The 18,886-nt window shown below is 44.8% G+C and overlaps 2 protein-coding genes across 4 annotated transcripts in view; both read left to right on the forward strand.

Annotated features, from left to right (window-relative positions):
• LOC128902007 (phospholipid-transporting ATPase IC-like) overlaps nt 1-1,433 on the forward strand; it is a 37,810-nt gene extending 36,377 nt beyond the window's left edge. For 2 of the 3 annotated variants that reach the window (XM_054184262.1, XM_054184261.1), the window contains exons 28-29: nt 786-916; nt 1,140-1,433. In XM_054184262.1, coding sequence (XP_054040237.1) covers nt 786-916; nt 1,140-1,370 — 362 coding nt within the window. In that variant the 3' untranslated portion in view covers nt 1,371-1,433. Of the gene's footprint in view, nt 1-785; nt 917-1,139 lie in introns of those variants that run through there. The other variant, XR_008463570.1, reaches the window with a different exon arrangement.
• Nucleotides 1,434-2,832: 1,399 nt separating this feature from the next.
• On the forward strand, nt 2,833-16,931 carry LOC128901937 (asparagine--tRNA ligase, cytoplasmic). Its single transcript, XM_054184088.1, has 15 exons — nt 2,833-2,914; nt 5,068-5,150; nt 6,072-6,137; nt 6,241-6,333; nt 6,556-6,645; nt 7,521-7,599; nt 8,610-8,680; nt 8,957-9,043; nt 9,825-10,046; nt 10,445-10,644; nt 11,110-11,245; nt 12,298-12,411; nt 13,962-14,093; nt 14,736-14,867; nt 15,465-16,931. Exons 1-15 carry the CDS (start codon nt 2,872-2,874, stop codon nt 15,594-15,596), a joined length of 1,680 nt encoding a protein of 559 aa, XP_054040063.1. The 5' UTR covers nt 2,833-2,871; the 3' UTR covers nt 15,597-16,931.
• Nucleotides 16,932-18,886: the final 1,955 nt, after the last annotated feature.

Here is an 18,886-nt window from a genome sequence, read left to right on the forward strand (position 1 = left end):
GGTAAAACCCCAAAGCAAGCCGGAGCCAAGTGCTGTTAGCAGCTCCTGGGGATTTTGCTGGAAGTCCAGCGAGGTGTAAGTAGCAGCCAGTTGGACAATTTTTTCTGAGGAAAACTGTCCTTCCTAACTTTCCTAGTGACAAATCTTTCATGTGTTGCCTTGGATCTAAATATCCTCCCCTCCCCGCAAAATACCAAACCCCCTCAATTTTATCTTCTCGTTTTTAAGCTGAACCCAATTGAAAAAAGGTAGTTGCCTGTCATACAATGTTTTTATTTGACCTTTGGTAAAGTTTTAGACTTCTTTTATAACTTCCTTCTACCTGAATGCCTTGTGCGTTTCAGAAGTTGGTAAAGATAAGACTGCTACTTAGTTTGATAGAAAGTTCCAGGACGTTGGGGGCATGGCAACTAAATATCACTTGCCTTCTAGACCACATATATACCGATAATATGAGGAATTTTCTTGCTTTGCATGCTTTAAAGCAGGACAAAAGCCCTGAACCTCAGCCAAGCGTTTGTCTCGCAGCCTCCCGTACCTCTCAAAAGGGTTTTGAGGCCAACATGGCTATGTCGTAATGGAAGTGCTTCATAAAATTCTTTCCTATTATGCTCTCTTCAGAGTAGAGTCTCTGCATCCAAGCTTGATGGTGTGATAGACAAGAGAATACCTGAACGTAAGGTCCTCAGGAAAGAAGCTGTGGCTTTTAGTACCCTATAACTATAGTTTTATAACTAGTTTACTTGATCATGTCATAAACTAATTTTTGCTCTTTTTATTGCTAGGAACCGCTCCAAATGCTCTGAGACAACCGTACCTCTGGCTGACCATGATTTTATCAATTGCTATTTGCTTGCTTCCTGTCGTGGCACAGCGTTTCTTATCGATGACGATTTGGCCTTCAGAAAGTGATAGAGTGAGTAAAGTCCTCCGTTATTTCGGTTAATTGGGCATGTATTCACTGAGAGGAGTCAGTACTGGTGACAGTTTCTAACAAAGTCAAATTTAAAGAAGAGAACCTTCCTGTTAAGCAGTTTAGGGATGTAAAAAAGTAGGGGGTTGTAATATAGCGATAGTAAACGCAAACAAGCTGTTTTCCCTTGTAATCCGTAAACTAATCTGTCTTTGCATGCATGAAGATTCAGAAGAACCGCAAGAAATACGTGGCAGAAGAACAAGAGTGGAAGCGCAGGCAGAGCGCTTTTCGCCGAGGGGTGTCTGGCCGCCGTTCTGCCTACGCCTTCTCCCATCAGCGGGGATACGCTGATCTCATTGCTTCCGGCCGCAGCATACGGAAGAAGCGGGCTCCTTTGGACGCAGTGCTGGGCAGCAGCATCACGCAAGGCACAGATGCTCGTCAAACAAGCTGATTTACTGCATTTGGGGGAGAAGCTTTTCATCCCAATAATTGCACAAAATTTTTTTTTAAACAAACTCAGGATATTTTTTTAACCAAATGGCATAAGGATGTGAAGATTTTTATGTTTTATCGCAGAACTTCCTGGCTTTGGACTGCTGGAGACGTAGAAAGGTCAGGAGTTCTCTGCGGAGCTACTAATCCTCGTGCGACTGATTTCTGTGTAACGCAAAAGTGAAGGATATGTGTGCTAGGGAATGAAAACCCAGCACTGTCATTTTATTTTATTTTTTTTTTAAGTGATGCCTGGAATTGCGAACTTTTTTCACATTTTAATAATACGTTGGTATAAAACTGCAGCTACATTTCATATTTTGTCTTTGAAAGCAAACTGCTAAGTAGCAGTTACCTTGTGTGCGCCATTTCATTATGTTGCACAGTCATAATGGCAAACCAGATGATCAGTCTTTTGAGAGGGCCTGAGCTATTCTCACCTGAGCTTGTACAGCCTGAGATTAGGATAGAGACGGTGATAAACTTCAGTCTTAGGTTTTTATTAGGAATTCTGGCATTCATAGGTGCGGTTTCTGTTCCTTTCTTTCTTCAACATTTGACTACAGCTTGCTGCACTAAACGGAGAGACCTCATTAGTATAAGTGATATGCCATTGCTCTTTCGGAGCCAGTTCCTTCACTTCCCCTGGAATAAAGAGATCCCATTCAATAGTTAAGAGGGTTTTTTCCTCGCTTGCTCTTTGTTTCTCTGCCCGTCTCTTTCCAACTCTGGAATATATTTGTGTCTACTTACGCAGCGTATTTATGAACAGGTACATCTGATCTCTGGAAAGCTGCCCTTTGAGCTGGCAAAAGTTTGTTCATTTCACCTTTAGATACAAGTCAAAGGACAACTAGAAAACACTCACTTATTTCACTTGTGAGCGAGTCCATTCTTACAATGTAAAAAGTGTTTTTATGAGAGTCTCTTTACATTTGCACATACTTTTACTCTTCAAGTTGAGAGGTATGAATGTGTCACTTTTATTTTATCTATGTCCAGCTCCCGGAGGAAGGCTGATTACTGGAATGGTTTTATCATAAAAATCATGATACTCAGCTCTTGTTTAATGGAATGTACATTTCAAAAATATAATGCAAATAAATATGCTAAAGTTTACAGCTTCTCTTCTGTAAAGAGAAGGGAGAACAGAACTCCCTTCTGTAAAGGGGAGAACAGAAGCGTAAGAGGAGTTTAAAGAGGGGAGAGAGAGAGCCGCTCTCCCCGTGAGCCAGATGGGGACGGTCTGTAAAAACAGCCAAAATCCCCGAACCCCACCGCTCGTTGCTCCTCGCAACAGCTTCTCCGTCATCCGGCCGCCGCCCGCCTGCCCCGAGGGCCGGGCCCAGGTACGGGCCGTGGCCGGGCGGCTGATGCAAGGCTGCGGCGGATTGGCTGAGGGCGGTGGAAGCGCCGTGACGGCACTTCCGGCGGGCGGCTGCGGCAGTGAGGCGGCGGCCATGGCGGGAGAGGTGCTGGGGCGGACGGCGGCGCTGGCCCTGGGTGAGGCCGGCGGGCGGCGCGGGGCCGTGCGGGGCGGCTGGGTGTGCCCGGGCCGCGACCTCGGCCGCAGGCGGGAGATGGCGGCGGGCGGCTGCCGGCCCGGTGCCGGCGGCTCTGGCGGGCGGCGGAAGGGGAGGCCGGGTTTCGGGTGGGGATGAAGGACGCCGTGGGAGCGGCGGGAGGGCTGGAGGTGCGCCTTGGCGGGGTGGGGACGTGGCCCCGGTCAGCGCCGCGGCAGGGTGGAGCGGCGGCCCGGTAGGGGCCAGGGCCCCGGTGTGTGTCCTGGAGACTGCACCGGCGCTGAGCCCGGGAGCTGGGAGCGGAGGTTGACGGAGTGCCATTACAAGTCATATAATGGACAACCAGGGGAACAGTCCTAGCCAGCATGGGTTTATGAAAGGCAGGTCCTGCCTGATGAACCCGATCTCCTTCTATGACAAGATGACCCGATTATTGGATGAGGGAAACGCTGTGGACATTGTCTACCTAGACTTTCAAAAAGCATTTGACACTGTTCCCCATAAAATTCTCATGGAAAAACTGGCGGCTCATGGCCTGGATGAGCACACGATCTGCTGGATCAAGCACTGGCTGGATGGGCGGTCCCAAAGAGTGGTGGTCAATGGAGTTAAATCCAGCTGGCGGCTGGTCACACGTGGTGTCCCTCAGGGCTCGGTGTTGGGACCATTTCTGTTTAACATCTTTATTGATGATCTTGATAAGGACATAGAGTGCATCATCAGCCAGTTTGCAGATGACACGAAGCTAAGCGGGAGTGTTGATCTGCATGAGGATAGGGAGGCTCTACAGAGAGACTTGGATAGATTGGACCGATGGGCCAATGCTAATGGAATGAGCTTCAACAAGGCCAAGTGCCGGGTCCTGCACTTGGGCCACAACAACCCCATGCATCGCTACAGGCTTGGGGCAGTGTGGCTGGAGAGCTGCCTGGCAGAAAAGGACCTGGGGGTTCTAATTGACGAACGGCTGAACATGAGCCAGCAGTGTGCCCAGGTGGCCAAGAGGGCCAATGGCATCCTGGCTTGTATTAGAAATAGCGTGACCAGCAGAAGGAGGGAGGTGATTGTCCCCCTGTACTCAGCACTGGTGAGGCCACCCCTTGAATATTGTGTCCAGTTTTGGGCACCTCAGTATGAGAGAGATATCGAGGTGCTGGAGCGAGTGCAGAGGAGGGCAACAAAGGTGGTGAAGGGCCTGGAGAATAAATCTTATGAGGAGCGATTGAAGGAGCTGGGACTGTTTAGTTTGAGGAAGAGGAGGCTGAGGGGAGACCTCATCACTCTCTACAGCTACTTGAAAGGCCATTGTAGAGAGGTTGGGGCTGGTCTCTTCTCACAGGCAATTGGCGATAGAACAAGAGGGAATGGCTTCAAGCTGCAACACGGTAGGTTTAGGCTGGACATTAGGAAAAAATTCTTCACAGAAAGAGTGGTCAGACACTGGAATAGGCTGCCCAGGGAGGTGGTGGAGTCACCATCCCTGAATGTGTTTAAGACTCGTTTAGATGTGGTGTTAGGGGATGTGGTGTAGGGGAGAACTTTGTAGAGTGGGGTTGATGGTTGGACTCGGTGATCCCAAGGGTCTTTTCCAACCTAAATGATTCTGTGATTCTATGGGAGCAGCTGGGCAGGGGGCGGTGGGGATGTGCAGGGCCCATGTGCCCGGCGCTGGCGAGAGGAGGCGGCCTTGTCTGTGCTTTCAATTTGCAATTCGTCTCTGGGCTGTAAGCAAGCTGAAAGTTGGCCTGAACTCGCTGACTTTTCTCAGTTTACCGTCTCCCTGCTTGCCTAGAAAAAGGTATTTTATATATATTTTTTATATATATATATATTTTATATATAAAATGCTGCTTCCATTTTGGTTCCTGAAGCGCAGCCAGTGACTTTCAGGAGTTCAGTGCCTTGGGAGTCCATGAGGCTTCAGTATAACACGCTTACTGCATGGTTTGGTTTTTAGAATGGAAAATATTAAATAATTCTTATCTGTCTGACCATCTGGTTGGTTTTGAAGGTTTATTGCTGCTGCTAACCATGAAGATTTTATATCCTTGTGTGTTTCCAGTTTCTTCCTGAACATTTCCATAGCTGATTATTTCTTTTTTAGTAATTGCCTGTATTTGTCATGTATTGCAGAAGAGCTGTATGTTTCTGAACGAGAGGGCAACGATTCCACCGGTGATGGCACACAAAAGAAACCGTTCAAGACTGTTCTAAAGGTAACTGGAAGACACCTGCTCTTTGTTTTGAAGAGTGTGCCAGGTGTTGCGGGTGGAGTGATTAACTTCGCTTGTAAGAGAGAAGTAGTGAAATGTTTATTAACATAAAACAGTGATTTAACAAAGTTAGCAGTGAATGCGACAGCGTTTTATGAGATTCCATGCCAGGGTACACTTGATTATTTACTGCATAGAGGCCGGGGTCAGACAAGCTCTCAGGGAGACCCTCCTGTTGAGTCCCGAGGTTCAGAAAGGACCCCCTGGCTTTCTAAACTCCTTCTCAGAGAGGAGTCTGGCTGCGGCTGGATCCAATCCTAGTCCCAGACTTCATCAACAGTTTATGTCTAAAGGATTATATATGCGCAATCAATCCTTAGATCCCTTAGCTAAGATTTCAAAGTTTAGCATGCTATTAGTCACTTACCGAGAATCTGTTGCGGCAAGGAATCTCTCAGCCTCAAGGAGAAGAACCTTAAGTGAGCGTCCCCACTCAAGGGGAGATCCTGGTGTGCAGCCGCTGCCGTGCAGGAGAGCTCAAAGGGCTCTTGGGCTGTCCGCTATTTATGGAGTAAGATAATTGACCTATAGTCGTATTCTCATGGGAACAAGATACCTAGGTTCCCACTCCAGACAGGGTTTTGGTTATGTTGCCAGCCATCTCCCACAGTTCAAGCGCAACCCATAACAACTCCCGCTGATGGCCATGGCTCGAGCAGGAGCCGGGGGGGAAAACGGGAGAGCACACCGCCACACCTGCACTTTAGTTTCAAGTGATTGGCATGTATTTCCAGTGTAAATTTTATACCAGTTCTTGCAGCTCTGAGCAGCAGGATCAGAAGTAGGATATCTGCTCCGTCTCTGTAAGGATGATTCAGTTCGCTTGCAGTGCCATTGATTCTGTTGTTTTCTCCCCCTTTTTAGGCCTTGATGACAGCAGGAAAGGAACCGTTTCCTACTATTTATGTGGATTCACAAAAAGAAAATGAGGTACTGTAGCATTAGAGCTTCCTAGTAGAAATTATTGAATGCTCTTTTGTGTGAAGGGACACAAATATAATCTTTTATCTTCTGCTCTCTTGGATTCATTTAGAGATGGGCCATTATTTCAAAGTCACAGATGAAAAATGTCAAAAAACTGTGGCACAGGGAACAAATGAAGAATGAAGCCAAGGAGAAGAAGGAGGTAGGTTGCAGGTGGTGCTAAGTTGGAGGAAGGATACCACATTTTTTTTCCAAAACAATTAAGCAGCATTGTTGTCATTCCCACCCCTCAAAAAAAGCTTCAGTTTGTTCTTACTGGTGTGAAGAAATGTTCTTCATCAGTAATTGTAAAGAGTGGGAACCTTACAAAGCCTGGTTACAGCTGTTTAATACTTTTTTTTTTTTTTTTTTTTTTTTACACCAGGCAGAAGATCTCTTGAGAAGAGAGAAGAACCTGGAGGAAGCTAAAAAAGTTGTTATCAAGAATGATCCTAGTCTTCCAGAGCCAAAATGTGTAAGATCCAGCGTGCTTGATACATGGCCTGTGTTAGAGCGTCTTGTCTGCACAAAGATAGGGCCTGTCTCTGCTTTCTGGCTCTGGCAGCTGTTGAAGGCCACTCTCTTTTTGCTGCCCATAAATGCAACTTTGTTTTTCTGGTTATCCGTGTCCTCTAGGACATAGACTTCAGTCTTTCTTATGCACTTGGTGGGTATCTGAACCTTAGTTCACGCATCAGACTTCTCTGTGTCTGTGTTCTTCTGCTGGTAGAGACCATACTTCTGTTTTAGAAAGTTTGTTAGTTTTGCCTTGTTTGTAATAAGTTATTGAGGCACGTTCTTATTTGGCTGTTGGAGGGTGCTGCTGGATTTGGTGGTTTGGTGCAGTCCTTTGCTTAGTCAGCAGATACTACATGTGCCGCTCTGCGACGGGTTTTTGGGTGGACGCTGTGTAGAAGGGGTTTCTAATACACGTGTAGAAGGTGGTTTTGATTGGAGCCCTGCGCTCTCATGGCTGCTCTTTGGGAAAGGGGCAGCCGGGCCCAGCTGTGCTGAAATCACAGTCTCTTCTACACCGGTGCACTGTAGCAGGCTTTAACTGCCTCAGCCATGATCCGTTTTGAAGGTGCCCATTGGGTTTATGGACTCTGGAAATGCTGTCTGAATGTACTGCCTGCAATATAACTCGCTAAAATACTCTTTCCTTACTAAACAGCTGTTCAGTATTGACAGCTGTGCTTACTGGGTGGGACTTTGCTTCAGGTGCTTCTGGGAGGAGTTTTGGGGAGGGCGGTGTCCTATACACTTGTATTTTAAGTAATTATGCGAGAAACACCATCTAAATGGTGAATAATCTCTCTTATTTGATTGCTTTTATCCCCTGCTTTACAGGTGAAGATTGATGCTCTGAAGGCTTACAGAGGCCAGAGAGTGAAGATTTTTGGCTGGATTCACAGATTACGGAGACAAGGTAAACCACAGGCATTTAGAAGTTACTGAACCTGTGCAGAGAGATGGAACACATTCGGTAGCCGTCAGAATTTGGATGCTTTATATGAATCAGACAGCACCTATTCTTACATTTTTAAACCACCAGTTAGGTGCCTTCTTTGGTTTATCACAGTGGTTGCTACAACACTGAAAATACTGCATGATGTATGAGCATATAGACGCTTCCTAGTTGAAATCATATGGGATTGTCAGTTTGGAGGCCAGTCCTGCAGAATTTCTTCAGAAGAAGACTTGGTTTGTGTTTTAAACTGTTCCTGCAAACTGAGGAGCTAACTAGTAATGAAATCAGCAAATTGGAATTTTGAAGTTATATAAAGTAGCATGACTTCTAAAATAAATTTAGGGAGTAATACCTGCTATCAGAGTGGTGGGCATTCTGGTCAGCACAGTGGCCTTGGTTGGGGGGTGGAAGTGCAAGGCAGAGGTAGTTCTGACTCCCCAGGTGTTGGTTCAAATTATCACTGAAGAACTTGACGAAGCGGTTGTGGATCCTGGATATCACGAGCAGTTTCTAGCAAATTCTTGTTGTAAGTAGATACTTTTGCAGAGAGGTGGGTGAGCAGGGTGACATCACTTCATCTGTGTTAGGTGTACCCTGGGCCTGTGCGTTCAGCATTTCTGCATGCGGACTCGTAGTCCCTTGGGGTGTCTGAGGCTATGTCGCGGCCAAACAGTCTCAACCCTGTTGAGGATGGAGCGGGCTTTGCTCTTGATGTCTGTTGAAACTTATTTTAACTTGTTATACAGAACGCAGCTCTGTGAAAGGCTTCCGTGATGGTGCTAATGATTTGGTGTTTACCTGGAGCATTTTTGTTTTTTAAAATGGAAGAATGTGGTCACCGTCCCTTAATGATCTCGATATCAGTGATTAATATGTCTTGGGACATACTGTCCCAATGCTGTCTGTTCGGATGGATCTGTGAATAAAGCTGAGACTCTCTGGGGTTTTTTTCTTCTCTTTCTAACTAGGAAAGAATTTGATGTTTGTTGTTTTGAGAGATGGCACAGGTTTTCTTCAGTGTGTCCTGTCAGATGATCTGGTAAGTTGTGATGATTTAATTATGTTCTGTCATTAAATAAGCAAAGTGCTGATACCTCATCTGTTTTCCTTTTATATAGACATTTGGAAGTTCTCCTAAACCTACTGATTAAGTTGTATGGTTGTTAAATTGTACCTCCTGCCACTAGAGTTTTTTGTCAGTGTGAGAACTATTTATAAGTGACTATGAGTTAATCGTGTCTGTTACTGCAATATATGTCATAGGAAACATAGAGAATTACTGTAACCATGCCTTTGTTTCTTTTTCTCTCTGTAGTGTCAGTGTTACAACGGGCTAATTCTCTCTACGGAGAGCAGTGTTGCAGTGTACGGTACGCTCAACCTTGTTCCGGAAGGCAAGCAGGTATGGGAGTTGGCGTGTTTGCGTTCTCCCTCCCTTCAACAGTTTATCACTTTCCTGATGGACAGAGAAGCAGAGGTGGAAATAATTAGATTATTTCGGAGGGAATTTGGTTTAGAGAAAAGAACAAACCTCCCAAAGCTGCTGCTGTCCCCCCGCAGTTCAGTGTGACAGATGAACTGTGTGACTGTTCTGCTCACGGTATGGTACTGCTCACAGTGTTTCGGACATCAAGAACGCATCGTGTTTTCATGTCTCATCACAATGATGCAATGCTTTTATGTAACAAACTCACCAGATTTGTAAGAATCTGTTGATTAGATTTTGAAAATCTGCGTTTATACCCTGAAAATACCATGAATGAAAAAATACCATTTTATGGGAGAGAAGCGGAGCGTGACCCACACGGGGGAGCTGGTGAGACCAGAAATGGAGAGGTCTGTTCTGCACCTGGGCAGGGCTGAGCCTGGCGTGGGGACACACCTCCGCTTGCTGCGGGGCAGCAGATAGGGCAGGGGAGATTAGCCGGCATGGAACTGCTCTTTTCACACTGGGGCGAGGTGCTGCCTGGTGCAGAGAGATTGATTTTTCGGGTGTCTGACCAAGAAACTCAGAGGTACCATAGCGAGCTAGTTCTTCCTCTGTTGTGATCTAAGCAAGCTTTTTCAACTTGTTTGAAGTTTGCTATGCAGCAGGAGAACCTGGCTCAAATAGTACAAAGATGTTGACATCCAAGGGGCAAAAAGTGGGCTTCTGAAATTTTTCTTTCTCCTCAAATTGGCAGGCTCCAGGAGGCCACGAGCTGAACTGTGATTACTGGGAGCTTATTGGTCTGGCCCCCGCAGGAGGGGCTGACAATCTGCTCAATGAGGATTCGGAGGTTGATGTGCAACTTAACAACAGGCATATGATGATTCGAGGGGAGAATATGTCCAAAATCTTCAAGGTGCGCTCCATGGTAGTACAGGCCTTCAGGGATCATTTCTTTGCCAATGGATATTATGAAGTAAGTATATTTTCCTTTGTCAGCAAATGACTACTTGAATATCCTGGCTTCAAGGCCATCTTTTTCCTGGAAAAACTGTAGACTCTCTAATTCACCTGAAAGGGGCAAACGAAAAGCTGTATATTAGGAAACTATTATTTGGTTGCTTTCATAGACATAGACACTCAAAGGTGTGTAGACACACTGGGGCGTGTAAGTGTTACAGCGTGATTGACAAACAGCCCGCGTTCCTCTTTTTAACGTGCTGAGGGGTATCAGACTGAAGTACTTGTGTGTGTGCGTACACAGGCTTTGTAGGATGATGTTCTGGAAGAGTGTGTCTTACCTCACTGCTCTTGTGTGTTGTCATCATTGTCCTTAATTCTTCACTCAAGTAATGACATCCTGTTCTTTAACAGGTCACTCCGCCAACTTTAGTCCAGACGCAGGTGGAAGGAGGCTCAACCCTATTCAAATTGGACTATTTTGGTGAAGAGGCATACTTGACGCAATCGTCCCAGCTCTATCTGGAGACCTGCATTCCAGCGTTAGGAGATGTCTTCTGTGTTGCTCAGTCATACAGAGCTGAGCAGTCCAGGACCCGCAGGCACTTGGCAGAGTATGGACAGAGTATACTTCTTTGCTCTTTATGTAGAAGTGAATTTATAAAGCTGGGGGTGGCAGGCGGTTGGATGACAGAACGTACAGTGAGCAGACAACATAATGCTGATGCGGAAGGACTGAGCAAAAGTCTGTTTGGGGGTGGGAGATAATACCTTGTCTCCGTGAACGTCCAGCTGGTCATAATACGTTGGCATTTAGTCAAGGAAGATCTGGGCGAAACAGAGCTCATACATTTTTAGGAAGCTTTGTCTCTTTAGAAAATACAATTCATCAGTTCATGCTGTTGTCTTTTTTTTTTTTATGGCTTCATTTTCTTTACGGTGTAGAAGTGGGAGAAATGAAAAGGGGGACAAAAGTGTGTATTCTTGGGTTGTGGGAGCTTTTTCTCGTGAGAATTTTTTCATAACTAAAGATCTGTTGCTTGTGCATGGTTTTGTAACCGCATGACTTTGTGTTTCAGATACACTCACATTGAAGCTGAATGTCCTTTTATAACTTTCGAGGATTTATTGGACCGTCTGGAGAGCTTGGTTTGTGACGTAGTGGACAGAGTCTTGAAATCACCTGCATCAAGCTTACTGTATGACCTCAACCCGGTAGGCACAATGGGGAACAGTCGGGAATAGCCAAGAAAATATAATCTTTAGCCTTTCCTGATCAGCATGTTCATCTGGGGAAGGCAGGGCATGGCAGCGAGCTCTGCTTGCTTACTATTATTAATAATAAGAAAAAATACTAAATAACGTCAAAAGAATGAAAATGCTGCAAGGCTGGTAATGACTCTTCTTGAAGCAGGGGGCTGTGGGGGAAGAAGCTCCCTGCCAGCGAGTTGCAGGAGTGCTGGGATTATCCCAGTGTGCTGGGATTTATTGCAATGTGCACTGTACCAGTGGAATAAACCCCTCTAACCCAGAGCTCGTAATATTGATCGGCTGGTACTTGCAGATTGAGCACAAGGGAGCAATGAAACAACTGGTGTTTTACTTTCTACCCTGGAATGTGGAGCTCTGTAAAGCTATTTTCATTTGTTAGAGACCCTTTGTGTTCTGGTGCCTTTGCAAAGAAGATGGCTTTAAGAGACTGCTGACTTTATTTCTGTCGCTAGCTTTTCTCTCAGAACGCATAGAAATTCAGTCATCTCTTATTTTGAGCTGTTTTCCTGATAAACACTGGGAGGTTCAGTTTTAAATTTGGGCTGAGACAGGGGCAGGAGGTAGGAGACAGCAGAAGCACAACCCCCCTCACAAAGGCGGGTTCTGAAGCCGATCTGTGCGCAGGGAAACAAAAATGTTCTTCTGTGGCCTTGCGAGTGAACCTCTGCTAATGGCTGAGTTTGAAACACCTGCGCATGCAACAAATTTGTACAGAAAAGGAAACAGCTTTGAAAATTCTTCCTCCCTTCTCTCCTGCCATCTTTCTCAGCTTCTTTTCTGTGAGCTTTACTGGGCTTGGAAGATGGTTGGGTTTGGTTCTTGCGTTTTAGTACTGAGCTTGATTTGTTTGTTTGTTTATTTATTAAGTAATTGTTGATGTATGAGCTGGAAAGAGTAGTGTGTATGCTTCAAGCCTGGAAGTGGACTTGCTGATTAACTAGAAAGGTAGTATTCTTTAAAACTGGTACTCTTCAACTGTCTACTCTGATTTACAGGGCTTCCAACCCCCTAAACGTCCTTTCCGACGAATGAACTATACTGAAGCCATTGAGTGGTTAAAGGAACACGATGTGAAGAAGGAAGATGGCACTTACTATGAGTTTGGAGAAGTAAGTCTGAGCCTCTGTAGGAATTACAACCAAAGAAAATCCCACTGCCCCGCACTAAGGGTGTGCAAGTCCCGTGAAGAACAGCATGTTTGGCCTGTGGTGCTATTGGGCGTACTGTTGGTGTGTAACTCTGGTGTGGTTTGTGTGGAATGGTAGCGGGAAGGTGTGAAATCGTAGTCCCATGTAAGTTAAAGGGAGTTTTGCTGTAAACTTCAGCAAGGCCTGGATTTTTGTCTGGACTGTGCTGGCAGGTGTAGTGATGTCGTATTGGGGAAGGCAAGCGTGGGATGGGTTTTCACGTGATGTCTTTGAACGTTGGAATCAAAATCTGTGTTGTCATCTGTCCGTCTGTTCTGTCTTGCTCTTCTCCAACATGCAAGGCAAAGTGATTTGAATCTCAAGAGGACTTGATGCTGTAGCCACAGTCATCAAAGGATTTAAGACAAATGAGATTTTTAGGAGGAGATCATACAATTGTTAAACTTCAAAGTCTGCACAGCGTATTCTGGGGGAACCTTGGCAGCTCAAAACAGATGTGTTGGGTTTTTTGCTGTTACTGCTTTTCCCATTTGTATCAAAGATGACAGAGATGAAGGGAGGGAAGGGCCTTCAAACTGCCCTGAACTGAAGGTTCCGGAGGGAAATAAGGATTCTTCCCTGCCTGCCCCCATTGTGGGCTAATACGTGCTTTGTGAGCTGCCCTTGCACAAGGCCCGTGTTCCTTGCGTTTTCCTTGCTGTGCGTGCTCTAGTAGCTCCTCCGGCCCCCTTTCCGTGGCAGTCAGTGCTGCAGTGCAGTGTGGGGTTGGATTAAAACAAGTAACAGGTATGGCTGTTATCTCCTATGAAAGAAAAAATCTAATCTTCTGACTTTAACTCGGAATCTAAGAAAAGCGTGACACCATTGGTGCAATAGAAGTTTAAATTAAACCTTTCAGGGATAGTTTAACAAGCCGTGATCGCATCATCACTGATGTTCCCTGCCTGTCAGTGTAACTGGTGCCATCCTTCACTTCTCCCCAGTTTTAAACAGTAAAATTGCTGAATTAATCAAAATGAAACTTCTGCTAGGTGTTTCACAGTTTATCAAATTTCAGTCTGAAAACTTTAACCTAAATAACACTAGGCTCCTCTGTGTAACTCATCAGTTGAGGTTTTTAGAAATAGCCCATATACATAACAAGAAAACACCGAAACTTCTTAGTCTTGAGGTTTGTGGAAAACGGTATTGGGGAGAAAGGAGATAAGGCTCTTCAGTGTTTGCTGGTTGTTTGGGAAGTCTGCATTTCAGGTTAGGTTTTTCCTCAGATTTCTGTCAGAAACATTGGGAAGACTTGGATTTTAATTGAACAGATATTTTTCCCCTGCTATTTATGTTCTTAAATATATTTTTTTCTAGGATAAGTTTGTTTTAAAAATATAGGTGTATAGGATGAATGTGCGGATACATGTGGTCTGAAACTGTCTTTGTTTCATGCCTTATACATGTGGGACTCAAGGTATTGGAGTGGTTTTGGTTTTAAATATTAATAAAGCCTTCTTTAACCTTAGGATATTCCTGAAGCTCCTGAGAGGCTGATGACAGACACCATTAATGAGCCCATCTTGTTGTGCCGATTTCCTGCAGAGATCAAGTCTTTCTATATGCAGCGCTGCCATGACGATTCCCGGCTTACCGAGTCTGTGAGTTGGTGTCTCACATAGCGTTGCAGGCCTCTAAGCGGAATGGGGAGCGTCAGCGTGAGTGAGCACAGAATGAGTCAGTACTATGGGAATATCGTGGAGGATTCTTCCCGGGTTTTGGGTTGGGTGTCTCTTGGCACGGCTTGTTGAGCCTACAGAAATAAGCACAGCAACTCTGAAGTGCTAATAAAATGTGGGTAGATCATAGTGAGCATGCTCTTCTCCCACCTCGGGTACGTGCTAGTCTCTTGGCAGTACTCCTCTGGCTTCTCGGAGACTGTATTGTCTGAAGACTGGCTGTCTGGCAGCCAGGGGCAGGGGTGCTTGTTAGGGGCGCTGCTGTGTTTGTGGGGTTTTGGGGGGGTGTTTTGGGAGTTTTGGTGGGGTTTTTTTTTTAATGTTGTTGTTGGGTTTTGGTGTTATTTTTACAGTTGAGTGTAGCCAAGAGTATTAGAGGTTAACCTAGTCAGTTAGTTTATTCCATCTATAAGTTGGGTCCAGAAGGAATTGCCTTCCTTCCTGTCACAGAGAATTAAAATTATGTGGTAAAATGTGTTATGGGAATACAGTGTTAAGTTTGGGCGATTTTTCCTCCCCCTCCTGCAGGCAGCTTAATCGTAATAGTTTGGTCTTGTGTTGTAGGTTGATGTGCTGATGCCTAATGTTGGTGAGATCGTTGGAGGCTCCATGCGTACCTGGGATAGTGAGGAGCTACTTGAAGGCTACAGGAGAGAGGGCATCGATCCCACGCCGTACTACTGGTACACTGACCAGGTTTGTGAAACGGATTAGATGTGCTGCTTGTCACATATGATAGTTGATTTTATTTTTTTTAAACTGTGATGCAGTCTAAATTGGAAACATTTTTGGTGGCCCAAAGTAGATAGTCATTTAACCACTGGCAGAAAGCAATGGGTAGGAGTTTGCATTTGGTTAGAATCGCTGCTGTTTGCTGCGGTTGCTCGCTGCCCTTACCAGATCCCCTGCCTTAGCCTGGGCTGTGCGGGTGTGCTCCTCTTGTAATGACTTCTGCAGTGGTTCTGGTTACATAAAAAGAGCTTGATCTTCACAGGCTTGAATGGCTGAGCTGTAGCTAGTGTAACAGGAGGGGGAAAGGAGGTGGCCGAAAAAGAATCGTTAAGACTTTCTCTTTCACCTTCCATTTTCCTCTTCTTGTCCTTACACTGCCTCAGGAAACTCAGGACAACTAAACACAAGTGTCTTGCCTGAAAAGAGCACAGTCTGTTTTCCTCATCTTTCAGAAAATAATCTTGGAATGGTTTTGTGGGGTTTTTCTGGTGGTATTACTGCAATTATAATATAAATAACAAGAAAATGTTTAATATCTACTCTCTGATTTTAATTTCACAGAGAAAATATGGCACGTGCCCTCATGGTGGCTATGGTTTGGGATTAGAACGGTTCCTAACCTGGATTCTGAACAGACACCATATCCGAGATGTCTGTCTCTATCCACGCTTTGTCCAGCGCTGCAAACCTTAGCCATCCTTGTGAAAAACTCCTAGAAAACCGAGCAACTGATGCTTGGAAAAGAACAATACACTCTGCTATACCACAGCCTGGCTGAGAATAAGACTTATTGCAACCTGTTGCTAATACAAATACTAATTTAGGATGTGAAAAGGAAAATAAACAAACCACTTTTTTAAAGGAAAATGCTACCAATTAACTGGAAGAAGCCTTAGAAAAAATCGTTAGGTGCATTTATGCTCTCAACTCAACATAAAACAAAGATCCTGATAAGATGTCATTTAAAAAACAAGATACACTTCTGCTTTTAATTTCTGTGACTTAAAATATGCTGGGCATTTGATTATTTTTTTTTAATTTGCTTTAATCGGTTTTCTCTTGTGGTTTCCTGTTGGAGAAATCGGGAGTTCAAGCTCTTTGAATTCCCAAATAATGACCTCTGAGAATGGTGTGAAAAGACATGATCTAAATAGCTCAGCAAAGTATAAAAATGGGAATAATTATATTAAGCGCTGCACTTTTAGCTCCTACTGTTTTTAATGGAAGTTCCGTTTGAGTTTATGTGATAGCAAGGTATGTAGTATTGAGCACAAAATTCTGCTGCAAGAGACGTGGGTTGAGTTTTTTCCCCGCATCATTTATTGGTTAGTAATGGTGAGGCTGCTGGTGAGGTACCCTTTGCTCCTTTCCCCGATACCTGGACGAAGCGCTGCAGTGGGTCGATGCACACCCAACCTGTGCTGAATTGCAGTAGGAGGGGACGTGTTCCTAGAGCCTCGTCTGTCGGCTCGTGGACATGGGGATGCCTGTGGTGCCTTCCGAATGAAGGTTCTGCCACCTCTTTCAAACCAGAAATGACCGAGTGAAGACCCAGAGAAACTGGTGACTTTGAAATACAGTTGGATTTTGGGATTGTGTGCTGACTGGCCTGTCCTCTCCAGATGAATTGTAGTTCAAGCAGGGCTTTCCCACTTCATGCTAAAGCATGTTTCGTAGTAGAGCAGTTCCACCTTTCCTCGCTGGCTCCGTGTTCTCTTGTGCTACTGCAGTTGAGCAGATTCTCTGGCTGTAATCAAGTTATCAAACAGGTTTAATTAAATATTTAATGTGTTGAATCATCTGTGTGCTTTTTAGTCATAAATAAAGTAATTCTTTTTACTAGAGAGAAAAAAAATTGGTAGGTGCATCATTTGCTACCAGCACTGAGACTTGATTTGGATTTGCCATTCATAGATGTTGAGCTGTGTGATATCCATATTTTTGTAATAAACAATTGATTTTCTTCATCTTGCATGTTACATATATAAACTGATCTAAATCAGCAACCAATAAATTATGGCAACATCAGTTGGTGTGCGGGGCAGTAGTTCTTGACCTTTCCTTTCACTTAGCCTGTGTTCCCAGTCCTTTTGTAGCCGTAACAGGAAAATCCTGCACAGTAACATGCCTCAGTTCTCTAGGCTCGCTCGGCATTTTTGATGGGTTGTTCTCTGAACGTAGAACTTAAAAAGATTCCTTTAAATACCTGCAAAAGTATAGTCAACTGTAAATTCCCTGTGGGTTGGGGGTTGTTGCATATGCGTTAAGTACATAAGCTAGAGGAAGAGGAGAAAAATTAACAAGCTTGACTGCAACAAAATGCTAGCAATTTCTTCCTTCTAAACTGAGATACTGGACAACTTACACCAGCGAGTTACAGGAAACGTCACCCCAATCCAAAAGTTGAACCCCTTGGGCTTGTGTTTTCATGGGATTTATTTTGTTGGTGGGGTTTTTTTTTGGGGGGGATAGAGTGAGGGGAGCTCAAGAGGCTGCTGTAATTCAGAATATTTAGGAATTTATGAGCATACAAAGACTTCTATAAAAAAATGTCCTTCAAGAGCCTGAAGTGATGGGAAGGGAGGAGAAAGGTTGGGAGAAGATACAGCTAGAAAAACATCGCTTGTTGGCAGTCGGTTTTCTGCTCTTAAATCTGGCAGGGCCGAGCTGCTTTGTAAAGGTTAAAAGCCTCTGTATCAGGGGAGCTACTAGAGGAAGGGCTGAGGACTTAAGAGGTGCTTGTGGCAGAGGCAGATCAGATAAGGAGCTTAAAAGGTGACTGGGATGAAAGATGCTGTGGAGTGGAACACAGCAGAGACTGCTGTGCGGTTCCCTAATCTGCTGGGGGAGCAGAGGTGGTGCTGGGCAAACCTCTGCCCCGGAAAGATCCTCGAATTAAGCAAAAGCCTGTGCAAATCTACCGGGGGGGTAATGGGGAGTAAATTCTGTAGGCAGCTGCTGAAACCAAACAAATGTAGTGATGTTCAAATGCTGCTTCAAACCAAACCTTTTTTATGTTAAAGAGGATTGGTGCAGTTCCTAATTTATCACTGAGGTTCAATGCAGGTCTTCTACTGTTAAGAAAAAAAAAATTACTCTTAGAGATTGAAAAATTATAAATGTAGCATGGTTTTATTTCTGTGCTCCGTCAGTTGTGGTTTTGTATGGTGTCTTCTTTTTTTTTGCTGTGTTCTTAGAAAATTTGCTGAGTTTGATTATGTCTCGAGTGATCTCAAACCAGTGATGATCCTGGGTGTTTCTGGCACCTATCCGGAAAGCTCCTTTCCAAGCTCTCCGGCAGTAAAACTTCTTGATTCTAAGTTATTATTTGGGGCTGATTTAATCACACTTGCTGTCAGTGCGTTCTGTGGGCTAGCAGTGCTCCCAGGTCCTTCCTGTCCGAGTTCGGTATTTGTCCTCCATACTCACACAGGTACGTTGTGTACATGGGCAATGCTGGGCAGTCCGGGGAGAAGCGAAGCAGCTGGTTGGTCTCGCCGGCTGTGAGGATTCCAGGGACCGGAGGGAGCAGCAGTTTCCTCTGGGCTCCACCACGAATTCCTGCGCAGTTTACGGCCCTTGCAAATTGTGGTGATTAGTAATACCCCTCAGAAAGGCACTGCAGCTGGTTGGAATGCAAGAATACTTGGTTTTATTTTTATTAGAAATGGTAAACAAATCTGCAAAAGAGGAGAAAATATGCAATCAGAACTTGGATTTCTCCTCATCCTTACTTTCCTTTTCCTTCAAGGTATTTCCTTGAAGGAAACTCCAGTCGGGTTGGTAATTGAATTGGTACTTGGTAAACCGGACTGCCAGCACTGGCTCCAAGGCCCTTTCAGCCTTGTGACTGGCAGCTTTGAGATCATTTGTGTAGTTTTGTTTAGATTACATCTCCTTACATGCATTATTTTATATTTATCTATGTTGAAACTCATCTGGCCACCCTTTGTAAGGACCTTATGAAGTTCCTTGCCACTGGT

Source organism: Rissa tridactyla, chromosome W (assembly GCF_028500815.1).
Source record: "Rissa tridactyla isolate bRisTri1 chromosome W, bRisTri1.patW.cur.20221130, whole genome shotgun sequence".
Classification (NCBI taxonomy): Eukaryota; Metazoa; Chordata; class Aves; order Charadriiformes; family Laridae; genus Rissa; species Rissa tridactyla.

Bases quoted from the DNA above. Each gene is read 5' to 3' on its own strand.
- LOC128901937 (XM_054184088.1), top strand. From the start codon at position 2,872: ATGGCGGGAGAGGTGCTGGGGCGGACGGCGGCGCTGGCCCTGG. The intron at 12,412-13,961 runs GTAAGTCTGAGC...CTTTAACCTTAG, and splicing joins CTTACTATGAGTTTGGAGAA to GATATTCCTGAAGCTCCTGA. The intron at 14,094-14,735 runs GTGAGTTGGTGT...CTTGTGTTGTAG, and splicing joins ATTCCCGGCTTACCGAGTCT to GTTGATGTGCTGATGCCTAA.